This window comes from Sprattus sprattus, assembly GCF_963457725.1.
Source record: "Sprattus sprattus genome assembly, chromosome: 17".
Classification (NCBI taxonomy): domain Eukaryota; kingdom Metazoa; phylum Chordata; class Actinopteri; order Clupeiformes; family Clupeidae; genus Sprattus; species Sprattus sprattus.
In genome coordinates this window covers 16,439,249-16,456,302 of record NC_137915.1, presented here as the reverse complement: position 1 = coordinate 16,456,302, position 17,054 = coordinate 16,439,249, and the positions used below count along the sequence as shown (strand labels likewise).

The window sequence follows — 17,054 nt, the reverse complement described above, 5'->3', positions numbered from 1 at the left end:
GGTGAGGGGCATATGCTGAGAAGCCCTGGCAAGTGACCTATTATACTAATGAACTCTGGGTAATTAATGAGCTCTGGGCCACGGTGCATAATTGAAATGCATAAATTAGCAGCCCCCTGGAGTTGGCGAGAGCATTAGCTTTTCTCCAGGAAGCTAATTGCAATGGTTTCGGCATGGGACACCCCTTGGCATTCAGATACCCTACCTTTAGCGATGGAGCAAAACACATTACCTCAGGTTTTTATGCATTGGTACTGTATGGTACTGTACCACACAATAAGTTAAGCTGTAGCTGTTGACGATGAAGGACTGCAGAGCTAAAGTAACTTCTAAGGGAAAAGTGCAATTGTTACAACTTAGAACTGGGATGAAGCACAACCAAGCTATGGCATTAGGACCACGGCTTAGAGTGAGGAAAGACGCTGTGGGGGAAGGGCTTCTCCAGTATAACCTATAAGAGACCTCTATTATAAGACTGACATACCCATAAAATATCTATATATACAAACACGACATGGCAGGCAGCACTTTATGTCAAAGATCCTCATAAGCTGTCATGGCAGTCAGGGGTCAATTGACAGAATGTCTGCCAAATACTTTAACCTTAATCTTAACATTAACAGTTTAATTGGAATATTACAGATTCTTGACATGACAGCCTTTAACATACTCTACATGTGCTATTACAGTTTACAAGCATGGCAGTGAGTACAGTCCTTTGACATACCTGTGGCAAGGTAGATGATGCCATAATGTCTAACGACAGGCTATGCCATCTGGCATAACATGTTTATGACAAAGTTCTGTCATTCTTATGGTGGGTATTGTAGATAGAGTGCTAGTATACGAGCGCTGTGGCGTACCTGTGGCAAGGTAGATGATGTGAAAGAGCATGTCTTTGCCCTGCACAACGTCCACAGCCACGTGGGAGAAGCGCACATTGTCCTCCATGAAGTACGGAACAGGCAGAGTGGGCTGCACCACCTCATGCATCAGGATGAACTTCTGAGCGTCCTGCAGGTTCCGCTCCGTCAGGTTAACGTACGACCCGTAGTCTATGGTGCCACACTGTGTGGGAGGGAAAGTGGGGGGAGAGGAAGAGGGAGAGAGGGAGGAAGAGACTTATATCACATTGTTCTTTCCCAGCATTGTTCATTTGTCATTGATACTAAAACTAAAATCAATAAATATGTACACTCTACATAGTTTTAGACTGGTAACTTTGGCGATAATGAGTTGATTCATTCATCATTTGATTTGATCTGAGAAACTGAGAGAGGAAAAGAAAGGGGTGAAGGAGGGAGAAAGAGACAATGAGAGAGAAAAAGAAGAGAAAGAGAGGAAGATAAAGGAGGAAAAGAGGAAGAGAGAGAGAAGGGAGGGATATAAAGGGACAGAGAGAGATATGATGATAAACAGAAAAGAGATGGTAAAGAGAAACAGATGAGAAGGAGGGAGAGAGAAAGAGAACAAGGGGAGATACAAAGGAGAAAGAGAGGGAGAAAGAGAGAAGGGTGGGATAGAGAGAAAAGGACAGAGAGAGAGAGAGAGAGAGAGAGATGAGGATAGACAGAAAATAGATGGTAAAGAGAAACAGATGAGAAGGATGAAGAGACAGAGAAAGAACAAAACAGAGAGAGAGTAAGGTTAAGATAGGGAGGTATTACTTTTCATACTTTGCATGTAAAATATGCTCTCCGTAATTTTCTAATTAGAGATCCTGCGCTCAACAAAAACCTCCCACTGCCTCCCTTTGCATTAAGCCAACAGCGTCTGAATGAACATTATAATGTAGACGGACCACTGCCTCCCTTTTGCATTAAGCCTACATCGTCTGTATGAGCATTATAATGTAGACAGACCACTGCCTGCTCTGTGCTAGTGCTTAAGCACCCTGCTAATGAGTGCTAAGCCCACTGCAGATGCAGAGATGCCTCCCACTGGCACCTGTCAGGCATTATAAAGCACAGGAGTGTACAGAGGTGCCCCTGCACAGTACAGCTGTGAGATCTCTCATCGCCCTCGCTGCCTCCTCGTACCAATCAATCCCTGGCCCTCCCCGAGCGACCGCGGCAAATTACTGAGCGTTTCTCTTCCATCGCCCAGCGGAGCAGTCGCTCTGTGCTCCCTGATTGACAAAAAAAATCAAGATAAAATGTATAAAAAAGAAATAGTGGAAGGAAAGGAAGGAAGAAAGGGAAAGAATGAAAGGAGAGAGAGAGAAAGAGAGAGAAAGAGAGGGAGAGAGAGAGAACGAGGCTCATTCTGTAGTTCATGTTAAAAGACGAACACGTTGGGTCTCTTGAGGCGTCACAGCGGGAGAGCAGAGAATTAACAGCCTGCCACCGACACCCCTGGGGCCAGGGGGGCTGGCACTGCAATGATTTATGCCCTCTTCCTCACGGGACGGTGCCAAGGTGTGCTAAACGAACCCCAGCCACTGCCAATCTACCAGTGCAGCTCCCACATCTGGGGATGGCAGTGTGTCTGTGCGTGAATGTGTGTCTGTGTATTGGTCGGGGGGGGGGGGGGGGGGAGTTAAGACAGATAGCGATGGGTCATAAAATACACCCCTCTGATATATCGTGTCATGGTATAACAAGGTGCAGGGATGGGGTTTAGGGGGCCGTTGGTAAAAACAGACATTGACAGGTCTTTGTTTTGAATTACGCCCCTCTGTTGTACCCATAACGCTGGGCTAATGGGACTCAGAGGCCCCATCGCTCAAGCGGTGTTTCAAAGAGCAGTTGTGCTGATTGCCGTGAGGGTCCAGATCGGGGGAGATGAAAGCATGGACAGAAGGTGCTGCTGGCTGCCAGTGTGACTCATGTGACTATGTGTGCTCAGCTTGGAACGGAGAGAAAGAGAGAGAGAGGGAGAGGGAGAGGGAGAGAAAGAGAGGTGGAAAGACAGAGAGAAAGAGAGTGAAAGAAGGAAAGAGAGAAATAGAAAGAAAAAAAGAGAGTGAAGAGTGAGTGAAGTATCTCAATTAATGCTTAGCAACTGGCACCACTTTGGAATTAATGCACACCGGCGTATTTGGCCTCTTACTTGTCCCAGTGAGAACATTTGAGAGAGTCATGAGCATTCAGGTACTATACTGAAAAGGTTTCATGATTCCCAACACAATGTGCATGACTAAAATTGTGATAGCAGAGTGCTAAGCACGGCTGAAGTTTGAACTGAAGCTGTAGCCATAGCACATCATACAGGAGCGTGACTGACCATGCAGTTCCCAACATAGAAAACTCCTTCAGTGTGATTGCAGACTTAATTCTAAGTGCGGCTTAAAGTTTAAACCAGTAGCAGAGGTAGTAAGTTCCCACCATACAAACAGCCCTGCAGATAATAAATCTCCAAATCTCAAAAAATAGTGAATATGATGGGATACATAAATATGGATGTGCAATTATTTAAGTAATTGGATCCACTTGCTGCTGAATTGAAAACTTGTATTACTCCAAGACCATGATTGCCTCAGTTCTATCTCTCCCTAATATAATGCAACTGAATTACCTCCCTCAGCCTCTAGTCATTTCTTAGGGCGGTCTATGCCGGGCAGAATATATGGCGAGGGTATTCAGACCGGTGAAGTGGACAGTAAACCTGTCACTCGTAAATGTCGCCTCACAATACTGACAACGCTTGATAAAGATGCCATCTCAGTCCACATAACACGCAGTCAGGTTCACAGAGCCAATTATTCTTCCTAAAAAAAAACATCCCTAAGGTGCTGTTTACATTCTTCATGCGTCTTTCTGGACCTCTAAGATCATTACTGAGACAGATGGCGGGAGTATCCAAACCAAAGAGATGTGGTGCGGCTTTTCTCGACGTATTCACTTCAAAATATAAGATTCCGGCCGACAAGACTGTTCAAGGCCCTGCAAACAGACCTTCAGTGCCACGGGACATGTGAGGGTTAGGGTTAGGGTTACTCTAATGGCAAATATCCCCACGGACACGGAGCACGCTGAGAATAAAATCACATTAAAGGGAGAACAGATTAACCTTACTAATGCTTAAGACAGCAACTGCCGAGTGTTAGCACTCTCTAATGTAAGCAACGGTATTCTTCAGTGTCGACATTGTGCTATCAGGTCAGGATGCAAGACTTTAACCCCCCCCCCCCTCTCTGTTACAGGGAGAGAAATTAATTTCTGGAAAAAAAATGCACTGCCATAATGGCAGAGGCTTTGGAAACAGTGACAGAAATGACTTTCAGGGGTTCATTAAAATTAAATGTTTTTTTATGATCCATTACCATAGCTACGTTATTGGAAATGGCAACGCTCCATTGGACATTAGTATGAAATTTTAATGGTTCAGTGTCACTGTAAAATTTTGTTATGGAGTTTTACAGTATGATCTCTTCGTTAGTCGATGCAGTCAGAGGGTTTTGGAGGAGCAAGAGACACTGAAGATGAAGGCTAGAAAATGTGATGTGTTTTACTGTCACAAGAATCAGTCTCTCTGAGTGTGTGTTCACGTGCTTGCATTTGTGTGTTTGTATGCATGTGTATGTATGTAAGTGTGTGTGTGTGTCCACATTGGGGTAATGGTATGGCGCTCAATGAAGAGGAAACTTCACCTTGTTTGTTTCTGTTTCCCAAAAAAACAGCAGCAGTACAATTGACAGTGCGGTGACACTTTGACTTAACTGAGCATGAGAGCCAACTGTTTGGAAGGTGACTCTGGCGGCTGGCCTGACTCTTCAATACAAACACACACACACACACACACACATAAACACACACACACACACACACACACACACACACACACTCACACTCACACTCACACTCACACTCACACTCACACTCACACTCACACACTCACACTCACACACAAACACACACACACACACACACACACACACACACACTCACTCACTCACTCACTCACTCACTCACTCACTCACACTCACACTCACACACACACACACACACACACACACACACACACACACACACACACACACACACACACACACACACACACACACACACACACACACACACAGCAGATTCTCTTATCCACAGTCACTTATAATAAAGCGAAAGAAAACACTGTTATGTCGTTAAGTGTTTAACCTGAGCATTGATCCTGTGACTTTGGCTCAGCACTGTGTCCTGACAGCCAAACTACTCCAGAATAATGTCTCAGGTGTCCTTGGTGCAAGACACAGATCAAAAATACACTTTTGGTGTTTCTCTGTTTAAATCTACACACTTAAATCCCTATTTAACCTATTTGTTAGTCCTACTGGATAAGAGAGTGAATAGATGTAAAGGATTTGAAACTTAAAACCTCTTTTGTGAAAACAATTGGAACCCCTTTGTCAAGGTTACAGGGTTATTTGGCTGTCGGCTTTACTACGTAATTGTACATTTAAATTCTTCAGCCTCCCAAAGGTTTTTACAGCACCTGTGAGGGACCTCTTTAGTGATCCCACTCCTGCATGTGTAGTGGTGAGGGCTGGTGGGTTTACCTGGAAGTCTGGGTTTGGGTTGGGGTAGGGCAGCCACGCAGAGCGCGAGTTCTCCTGGTATTTAAAGGGCCCGCCAAACACCTGGGTGACAGCGGTGAGGTTGAAGGCACACACTGCTGACGCCGCGATGCTGTTCCTGGACATGATCAGAAGACACACACACAGAGTCAGCATATACTGATGGGGGTGCTGAGTGGCACACAGTCATTGGCTTATAGACGCACACACACACACACACACACACACAAACACACACATTCACACACACACTCACACACACTCTCTCACACGCACACACACACACACACACACACACACACACACACACACACACACACATCCACAGCAGATCTCTGGTGTCTGTGTCGTTCCTACTCACACGTTGGTGGTGAAGATGCCGTAGAGCAGCTCCAGCTCAGGCAAGAAGAAGGTGCCCTGGAGCTCGTTGTAGGTGAAGGGGATCTCGCCGGGCCGCGAGCAGTTCAGCCGGGCCTTCATGAAGGTGGTCCACGTGTCCTCCAGCAGGAACCGCCCGCCGATGTCGTTCTTGCACACGCGTGCCACGCGCGAGAACACTGTGCGGCCGCAGTCGTGTTCCACCGCGTTCTCCCGGAAGAAGAAGTACGTAAAGTTGCCGATGTCATATGACGACACAAAGTTGGGTTCTGCAGTGAGACACAATAGGCTGTTGTTAAATAATGGATGTAACTCTGATACTGCAAAGCTCAAGGCTGCCATCTGGTAGAGAAGGGACTAAGGCCTGCATAGAGACTGACTGAAGGCGGGATCATTATGTGAATTATGTCAAATGACCACATGAAGTTGGGTTCTGGAATGAGACACCGATAGTGGTTCAATATGACATAGATGCAGCTGTACAGTAGTTCACTATCACATTGATACAGCTCTACAATGCTTCACTATCACATAGATGCAGCTGTACAGTGCTTCACTATCACATTGATACAGCACTACAATGCTTCACTATCACATGGATTCAGCTCTACAATGCTTCACTATCACATTGATACAGCACTACAATGCTTCACTATCACATGGATACAGTACTACAGTGCTTCAGATCACAGTTGTTCTCTTAACCTGATCCAGGGCCAACCATCAGCCAATCAGTGTTTTGCTTAATTCTGCAAAGTATGAATAAGTGATAATTAGTTCAACCTAGCCTCTAGTCTAGAAGTTCCATGACTTGCAAAAACATGTAAAGGTCAAACATGAGGCAAACAGTTGTAACCATGGTAATAACATGGAGGAGGACTCTGTTTAAAGCTACATGCTTAGATCACTATCTACCCTACACGTTAGTCATACTGGATAAGAAATTAAATATTAATAATAAAAACAGTTTCACTGGCTGCTGCTGCCTCCAGAGAGAATGACTAAGACTAATTGCTGTTTTCTGTGAGGTGCAAAGCAGTGAGCAATCGCAGATAAGTGATTCGTAACTCCTGTAATGGTATTTTCATTCGCACCTGCTGTCTCTAATGGACAAACACATTGCTCATCACAACTGTAAAGGTTAGGGCGGGAAATGACCGTATCAGGTAAACTCCTCTGATTATCACCCCCTCAGAGAGGGATTATTGCGCATGATGCTTCATCGACAAAGTGTTCATTTTTATGTATGACACTATTGGATTTAAACAAAGGGCTTTGTCCTTCCTGACAGAGATTTAAACCTGCGGTAAACGAAGAACTTTTCCTGCACATTATTCTCCTGCACCTTGCTCAGCATCAATATGGAAGGCGGTGAGGAGAAAAAGAAAATCGATACGGCATAAAATGTGTTATTAAATCTTTTCGTGAGTGGCCAAGGTGCGTGTTGCATGAGGTGGCTTATTTGTTTTTTCAATTTTCTTTTAATGTGAATCAGATAAAATCCCCTCAACGACAGGACGCTCCGTCACATTCACCCTTTCCTGTCAGGACCAAACTGTGAGGCGTTTTAGGAGGACTGCCAGAATTTTACACTACAAACAAACAAACAAACAAACACACAAAGCAAACAGATCCAGTAACAATCCTGGCTTTTTGACTGTCCCTAAGAGGGTGGCTGACTCAGGAATTGATACGGCCCGAATCTGGCATAGGAAATACACGACTAATCATGTCCACTCAAAACAAGAGCACATTACCATCTGTCAGCTCCCAAGGTACAAATAAACACCTCTTCCACCATGTGTTCTCATTGCACATAATAGTGCTTTGGTTTTACTTCCCCACCGATCTACTTCAGCTACAACCTGCCAAAGTGACACTTCAGCAAATCAAAAACACACTTGAACACGTTCATTACGGCTTGCAGCTAAATTAATACAGATTCCTAAAGGTTTCTGCGATCCGTCCATCTGTCATGAGGCAAAGAGCGTGTTATTGATGCTGGGCATTTGCATAGTCATGACTTGCATTTTGGCTGCTTACAGTCACTTCAAGTGCACAAACAGAGCTCTCGTGTTTTTTTGATTCTATGTGTTCGCTTTCCAGTACATTACATTATTTTTGCTTGTTGACCGTGACTGTGGTTAGGTCCCTGCTTGATCCATCTCAGACAGAAATGTGCAGAAAAGCCATATCTTCAGTTCTCTTTACAAATATTGTAGGCTTGTGGAAATTCAAAATAGTCCTTAAAAGTTTGATAGGAAGAGCTGTAGGTCCTTAGTTGTTGTTGTTGTTATTGTTTCAACATTTTTTTTTGTTCAGGCAATCAATTAGACACACCGTCTCATCTTGTAGTTCACAGACTGCTGCACTGCATACTTGAGTTTGGGTCCACACTCATCTCCCTCCTTTTTTGCTTCTTAACTGACTGGGGTAACAATGTGACAGTGTCTCAAAGTAGACCTACTTAATAGAGACCAAGCCCACTGAACCTTAATACCCTTACATAACCTTAAAGTCCTTCATACATAAAGACAGCGGTCCAGACAATATTGCACACACACATGTACGGTATATATATACAGTTCTCATTTTGAAAAGTATGAGTTACTTCTCATTCTTTATTAATAACATTAGCCTGATCCCTATCTAATGGTTCCCCAGTGCTCCCCAGTGGCATGTACCATTAAGCCATTTAGAGTTGTACTGGGCGGTGCGCAGCGGCGGCAGCCCCCCGAGGCTGCGGTAGATGGCGGGGTCCCGGCCAGAGAAGTCCATGGCGGTGGCGGCGTACAGCTCTCCGCTGGAGGTAATGAGAGCGGTGGAGTTGTGCAGGGGGTTGTAGGGGCAGCGGGCCATACCACTGATCTGGTCATGGATCTCTGTCAGGTTGGTCAGCTGAAGAGATGGAGAGAGAGAGAGAAGGAAAGGAAAAGATAAATGTGGAGAAAGAGAATGATTTAGAAAGGGAATGGGGGGCAGAGAGGGGAAGAGGGAGACAGAAAGGGAGGCAGAGAAAGAGAGAGTGACAAAGAGGGAGAAATGGAAATAGTTGGATAGAGAGAAAGACAGGAATGCAAGACAGATAGATAGACAAACAAGAAAATGTCAGAATGTGTGAGACAGAAATCCAGAAGCAAATTACAAAAGAAAGACAGAATGTAAGCAGGTAGTGGAGAAAATTAATGAAATGAGAGAAACAAATATAGAGTATATTTCTCATTTTAAACAAAAAAAGTGTATCTGTAATCAGGAAGAGATTAAGTTCTCATGTAAAAGGACACCTTTGCTTCTTCTTTGATACCTTCGCCATATATGCTAAAACTGCAGTCTTAAAAAAAGACTTTGTACTGCAGGTTTCTTCCTTGCTGCCAAAACCAAGGATAAGAAAAAAGCCCCTCTTCATCCAACCCACCCTCTGGAGTGCACAGATTTGGCAGGCACTGAGGTTTTTTTTTTTATATCATTACTTACCTGACTTGGCAGGCTTGCATGCTCATGCTTAAATGTTAATCATTTTTCCTCCCCACTTCAAATGGCCCTGGGGGGCGCCTGAGTTTAAGCTCTGAATCATGAACTACTGTGACACCTCCCCTTTGAATGCCAGCCTACCCAATTGTCAAGATGTAATTGACATTGGTACATGCAATGCCAGAGCTGCACGATTGTGAGGGCGGCCCCATCGCTAATGGTCACATCTCTTGTGGAATTCCGCAGAGCTTCATGCTAATGGGTCGGAGTCATTCCATAATTATAGCGTAGGGATCTAGAATTTACATGAACTGCCATTGGTAACATTTGCTTGAGCACATTATGACTTCATCAAATTGAACCTTCAGTAGGCAACATTCTAATCACACATTTCGATCATACTCCTCTAACGGTGGAAGCAAAGTGGGACTGTTTTCCAAAGAAAAATCCACTCTGGGCTGGATTACACGTTCAAAATAGCAAACAAGGGCAAATGTTCGCAAACAGTTTTTAATTTGCTCTGAGTTCACTGCGAATGTTTGCAAACACACACAAACAGTCTAAGGAGGTAGTTCTCGGCGCTGGACTAGGGCCCTGTTCCCACAAGCCCCCTAATGCGTTTTAGTTTAACTCAAGAATTTTGGAATGTTTACACAAAAATGTTAAAATTTTAAAGTTCAAAGAAAACGAATTTGTCTCGAATGTTCGCCTTAGCCAAAATTGAGCGCACCTCTGGCCCAGGCCTCCCAGCCAAGACCCAGCCCAGGCTGAGAGTCAGCTGTGCTTTAGGTGAGGCCCTGTGAAGGAGGCCCATCTGCCAGCCTGGTGGAGCCATTATCAAACCACATGAGCGGAGAGAGCTTCTTCTTGGCTTTCACGATGGGATAAATTCAAAAAGCAGCTTGCCTCAGCCTTTGAGGAGCAAGCCAAATCCTATTTCCCATGTTTAAAAATATTTGACAACATGACCCAGTGTTGGCAGGCAGACAGTGCACTTGTTCGCAATAAAATGCTGTATAAACGGAGAGAAGTTAGAATAACTTAAGACTTACTCTGCCTGCCTTTTAAACCTGCATATATATACACACACACATCACACACACACACACACACACACAAACACACACACACACACACACACACACACACACACACACACACAAACACATTCACTGCTACAGTGGAATCAGGTTGGCTCTGAAAGCTTTCAGCTTGTTTATGAGCAGTTTCCCCATTAAAAGCCATATAAGGCTCTAAATCGTTTTTGATGCAATAATAAAAGTCCAAGCGGCACCCTTTGGGCTAAAAAGATACAACCTTAAGTGGCCATTGCCAGACCATACAAGGCAATGCATTAGTATTGCAGTAAACACCCTCTTACCCAGCTGCCCCTTGGTGCGAGCCAGATGTGCTATTCACTGCATCCTGTGTCCTCTACCCCTCCTGCCCCATAATCTCTCCCTCAACAGAAAAAAAAGCTGATGACCACAACACTTGCCTTGTCTGGAAAGTCCACAAAGCATAATCTAAAAGAGCTCTGGCCGGGGGAAGGATGTGCGGACGGCAACTGGAGAGGCTCTGAGCTTCCTTTAAGACATCCACACGCTGGCAGCTGAGACAGACGGACCGACCGACACGGCATTTGCATGTTTGGCAGGAGTAAGCGCTTTCTGAGGCAACAGGCTGGAGCCAGCGCTTCCACCAGGGCCAAGCCCCGGGAGTGTCCCCTTTTACTGGGTGTAAAGAGGGATGAAAGGATAGTATTGACGGAACACCTTGGACCACCAACGGTAGTTTAGTGCCCAAGGAGGACCAGGAGGATGAGGAGGAGGAGAGTGCATCCATCATGCTTATTTAACAGAAGCGTAAAAAGATGCCTCTCTTTCGGGCGAGGCCAGCTGTGTTCCTTCCTATTGGATGTCCCTTTCATGAGAGGCTTCGCTTCCTGAGCTTTGGCATTATGACTAGCTCCCTGTCTACACACACACACACAAACACACACACACACACACACACACACACACACACACACACACACACACACACACACACACACACACACACACACACACAAAAGCCACACACACACACACACAAACACACACACACAGACAAGCAAGCACACCCACACAAACACACAGACAAGCTCAGACACCCACACAAACACACAGACACGCTCAGACACCCACACAAACACACTGACAAGCTCAGACACCCACACAAACCCAGGCACACGCCAATCTGTAACCTTATCTAATTAGATTACTAGACTCTTCTTCCTGGGTGTACTGCTGTCTCCTGGGCGGTTTCCTCCTCACTAACCTCACACACAATCCCCTTCAGGGGGGCAGACAGGAGCTGACAGCCAGATGTGGGCCACATCCAGCCCATATGCGGTTCCAGCATTGGGTTTGTGCTTATGAGCCAATTATACATGTCAGCCTTCAAAGCCGCGCCGAGGGGGATGATCATCGGTGCAAATAAGCACCCTGTCATCGTCATTTGCTTAGCTCTGAGGGCTGGATTTCCTTTTAATCCTGTCACTCAAAGACGGGCCTTCAAGAATCATTTGTGTCAGTGGACGGACAAGCGTGAATTAAAATGTGCTTGTTTACTGCTATTTTTGAAGGTTGTTTGTGCTTGTTTGCACTCTAAAATGTCAGGGAATGATTAACTAAATTTCATCCAGAACTGGAGTAAATGCAAGTGGCTTACATGTCAAAGAGGACAAACTTTCTAGTTCTTTGTGTCCTAACGCAGAGTTCTTCCTTGAATATATTTACTAGGCAACATCCAACTATGCTACACCTTCATACATTAAACCTTATTCCACAACGGTGAACAGGAATCTTAAAGGTCTTGACATTTTAAAAAGTGTTGCCATGGCAACGAGCCATAAGCACAGGCGGCATTACCTCAACGACGAGCTCCCAAGAGCCCAAACTCTACTGGGAAAGACAGGAGAAGAAGCACGCCATTGAACGTGCTCCCAAGACAAGTCAGAGAAGTGACACGTAACACGGGGGGTGATTAAAATAATAATATTCTTCCCATTACCGTTCGATTGGTGCAAATTGGGGTGAAAGCGTTCGTGCCACAGGTGAAGAGCCGGTCTCCATTAACCAGAAGGACACGGATGTAGTTCTGGCACTCCTCCTGTGAAGAGACAAATGGAGAAGAAAAAAACACATAAATAAGTGAACAAAGAGAGAGTGAGAGTGGGAGAGAAAAAGAGAGGGGGGGGGGAAGAGATAGAGATAGAGATAGAGAGGGAGAGAGAGAGAGAGAGAGAGAGTGAGGCGAAGAGGATTACTCCATAGCTTGGCCTGTCTAACAGAAAGATAAAGATAAAGAGAGAGAGAGAGAGAGAGAGAGCGAGAGAGAGAGCGATAGATAGATAGATAGAGAGATAGTGAGATAGTGAGAGAAAGAGAAAGTGTGCCAAAGAAAGCAGCCACTTCATCTATTGATCTCCCTAGTGGAGCTGATGACCTTTGGTGTGAGCCACAGAGGCGGCAGTGAATTTTTTCCCGCACAACAAAAACAACGGGGTGAAGATAAGAGGCGAGCCAGCAGGCTGTTTATTGTGCTGCGTGAGTTTGTCTCGGTGTGACAGAAATACCGCTTGGCCTCTTTTGGGGAGCCCACCCGACAGCCATATTGTCTCAGTCTTGGCGCTTTTGTGGGGGAACATTATTAAAACTATAGTGCTATTATCACACGCGGGGTTGAGACCCTCTCTGTCTATCGCTCTTGATTTAAGAGGATGACACTGCAAGGGGTCTGCTTTTTACTCGTCATCACCATGGCTGTTAACTCACAAAGCAATTCATTAAGGCAAACTCTGCTGAGCGCCTGGAAAGAAAGACATGATTTAGCGTCGGCTGACTCATCTGGTAGTGCTTGTAATGTTCCCTCAGTATGTAAATAAACACAGATCTAATATGAGTTTGGCATCCGGATATGACATGTTTATGAAAAGGCCTGACAAACAACTTGGATCCTTAATGTAGTGGCTGCTCACTGTGATCTGCACTGTAAGCAGATTGCCTCGATTGAGAAACATCAGCTCTATCAAACCCTCTTGTTGTCTTGCACTTTTGAACTGCGAGCTCTATAGAAACCAGATGACGGAATTAAGGATGCAATTAGCGCAGAGAAAATACGTAAACTACCCAACGGGGACCGATTGCATCAGTAAAGTGGCCCACTCTCAATTCCACCATATTGCCGCACGGCGAGTAAGAGCAATAAAGATGTTCAGCGGCGAATGTAAATTGAATCTGCTCTTTCATGCTATACTTAAAGCATCTCTGCATCGCTGACACAGTACAGCTTTGGCACAGAAAACAATTCCGCAAGCACTTGATTCCAAACAAGCAGGCACTCCCTGAGTGAGGTAGCTCAGCCTGTAATTCTGAATGACAATCACACGTTGTTCAGCGAGTCCCTGCTTATTATGGACTGCTTCAGCCGTTCTTTCACCAGAGAGGAAAAGACAGAGCGGGGCCTTTTGCACAGACCGGGAAACCGCACTCTCAGAGCGCAAGCACACAAGTGGCCCCAGAGGTCACTGAGGGGTCAAGCTCAACAGTGAGCAGCAGCTCTGTCTCAGAGGTGGGGGGGTGGGGGCAGGGGGGGGGGGGACACAAGACCCAGTGTGCCCCCCAGCTCTACATCCATCTGAGATAAACATGGGTGAGGGTGTGGTGTGGCGCTGGGGCACAAGTTGAGTCCAGATGTGGAGAGAGCGGGCCTAACAAAAAGAGCAGAGTACTTTAAATATGCTTAAAATTTTGTGACTCAATTTGGGCGTTAAAAACTGTTAAGTAGGTTACTATGCTTCTGAACAGTAAATTCAGTAAAAACAGCTAATACTACCATACAGCCAATGCTTTAGTTTTAGATAAGTACGCTTAACATACGGGATCTTCCAAAGCAGGTAGTCGCCATGGCAGCCATTATTGAGGCCATCTACTTCTTTTAGTTGTTAAGTTGCAGGAAGTCTTTCTTTATCAAAATGTAAAAAATTGCTCTGATATAAAGACAATAGTAATTTAACAAGTGAAAGATACCCTTTACTTCAGTGTTAGTGGACCTAGGGGTTGCCTGAAACTAGACAAAAAAAGGGTTTTGTGAAACACAGAGCTCTGAATGTGTGAGGGGAAGTTTGGGAACAGGTTGATGTCTAGGCATGACTGAACTGCAGCAACCTAATTTCTTTGTTAACTGTTTTGGCTTGAGTATGAATGAGGTGGGTTGGGCCTGAATAGGAATGTCATAAAAGATCGATACATGGATTATTGGTCGATGTTGAGAAATACGCTTACCGTTGTGGAGAGTCTATTTTTCCAAAACATGCTAGAGGAAGGGTTTAAGGCGGGCTACTCTGTCACTGACACTCCAGTGGTGTGCAGTCAGGCCCTTCTAAGCCTTCTGAGAAAGGGTGACAAACATCAAAATGATGTCAATAATATACCCTTTATATAAAACGGCAGTTTATTCAGGCAGACTAATCTGTGATACACCATTTCTTCTGTGTGATTGAGCGTGAAAGGTTATAGATGGATATGGCGCAGTAGAGTTTTCTCAAATACTAATAAACAAGTTGCCTTTTAACATGATATATGCGTTGCAAGACCATATGTTTGTGATGCAGTCCGCATCAGTCTTGACAAGTCGGGATCAGTAACATTATCATGTTTTGTGCACTGTTAAGGAGAGACCAATTTTATGTTGGCCTTTCATAATGTTTTCATATAATTTATATAATGTTTAACATAGGCATTGGCTGTTGCTCTATCTAGGATACGCTAAATATCTCTCATAGGATTGTGCATGAATGGAACTTATTTTTTCTTACTTTCATTCAGTTTGCCAACTAAAATAGTTAGCTTTTTCATTTGTTATGATAAAACAGTCTTACATCCCCCCTGCCCGTTTACAAATAGACAGGCTCCATATAGATGCACATCCTATGACACTGAAAATCAGTAAGCCTTCACAGCTTAAGTAATAAGGTGTTTGTTGTAGAAAAGACACCAATAATTATTAATTAGAAAAATCTATTTGGAGAAATGCAGACTGATTGTCGATGCATGAAAAAGGCATCAATCCCAAGCCTAGGCTAGAGTGTTGTGGTTGCATTTTGGATGTGTCTGAAATATAAAACCAAAAAGTTAATCACCAACCCAAAACTTCAAAGGAGCCTCGTATCAAAACGTTGTCACTGCGTGTTATCATTGTCAGCAATTGTAACTCAGAATTGCTTTTGTTTCAGTGACAAAAAGAAAAAGTCATTGCAAACGTACACAGTTTTCATTATCAGAGATGATAGGGTTACAGAGGGAAAGAGACAGAAAGAGAGAGAGACAGACAGACAGATGTAGAGAGAGAGATAGAGGGTGGGGTTACTTTTGTATTATGAAATAAATAAACACACACACACACACACACATTGATGATGGGGTGAGTACTTTGTAACTTCGACAAGCACCACACACACACACACACACACACACACACATACACATTGACTGTGTTGGATACTAAGTGCAGTGTCTAATAGAGTTGCGTCGCTCACCTCCGACTTGCCGCGGCTGAAGCAGGCTCCCTTGGTGAACTCATCACAGTGCCACTCAGCCTCCTGCAGAGAGAAACACATTCATCACACAACAGCAATCCAACATGGCCGCTAACAATGCAGGAGACACAACAGTAGGAGGTAAACAAAGCAAATTTAGCGTGAAATACCAGAAAAGTAAGGCTCTCTCTGTTGGAGAAAAGTATTCAATTAGGTCTAAAACTTTAGCAATCAATTTTGGCCAACACTTCTTTGAGTTGGAAAGTTTTGCAAGTTTTAGAAAAATGATGGCTTATATCATAGTGTCGAAAGATTATTGCATTGGTTTTCGGTTAAACACAGTCAGCTAAATCATATATGAAAAGAAGTCACAGCTGCCTAGATTAACCAGATGTACTGCATATTAATACGTATGTGTACTATCAATAGACTCTGAAGATGCATTAACTCCCTTTAACAGTCTTGACTCTTGAGTGGACAGACACAATGCAGCACATTCAGTCCAGTTTCACATGGACCTAAACAAACACCCTTTTCAGCGGCAGGTCAGCAAGGCTAGTGCGAGGTTGACAGGGTGAATATGAATGTGACAGTATGGTATGAGAGCGAGGCTGGGGCTGTTTTCGACCTAGCAAGAGAGGAGATTCACTCTCAGATAAAGCCAGCCTTGTTGTCTGCAGGGCAATCTGAAATAACCCTTAATTTCTGCTCCCTTACTTGGGTAACTGATGGAGTTGTCTATTTATGTGCGTGATCCTTATCATTGATCTCATTTAGTCACAGTAAAGTAGAGTATGCTTTCCTATGCAATGGGCATCAATGCTTATCACACTACAGGCTGTTTGGAGAAACTTCCGGTAGTCATTAATACCACAGCGCAATCTGCTATCTCCCCTCCTCTCGGCCATTTTATTTCTCCAAAAATAGACTTTTAGACAGAGGGAAAGACTAGAGAAACACAGAATGAATGGAACCCGAAAGAAAGAAAAAGATAAGGAGGTAAAAAAAAATCCCACTAAATTTATGCAGGGTAAAAAAATACAAAAAACCCTTTGGTACTTGGGGGACATTTTAGATCACTTCCTGCACAGAAGGGCCTGGAGAATCTGGGAA

General features: G+C 44.4%; 1 protein-coding gene across 1 annotated transcript in view; it reads right to left on the bottom strand.

Annotated features, from left to right (window-relative positions):
- The window catches only part of sema5a (sema domain, seven thrombospondin repeats (type 1 and type 1-like), transmembrane domain (TM) and short cytoplasmic domain, (semaphorin) 5A), a 108,949-nt gene that overhangs the window by 43,527 nt on the left and 48,368 nt on the right, over positions 1–17,054 (bottom strand). Inside the window, exons 5-10 of the mRNA XM_080855311.1 lie at positions 15,942–16,004; positions 12,416–12,514; positions 8,572–8,785; positions 5,871–6,156; positions 5,492–5,627; positions 864–1,068 (exon numbers count right to left, since the gene is read on the bottom strand). Coding sequence (XP_080711437.1) covers positions 864–1,068; positions 5,492–5,627; positions 5,871–6,156; positions 8,572–8,785; positions 12,416–12,514; positions 15,942–16,004 — 1,003 coding nt within the window. The remainder of the gene's footprint in view (positions 1–863; positions 1,069–5,491; positions 5,628–5,870; positions 6,157–8,571; positions 8,786–12,415; positions 12,515–15,941; positions 16,005–17,054) is intronic.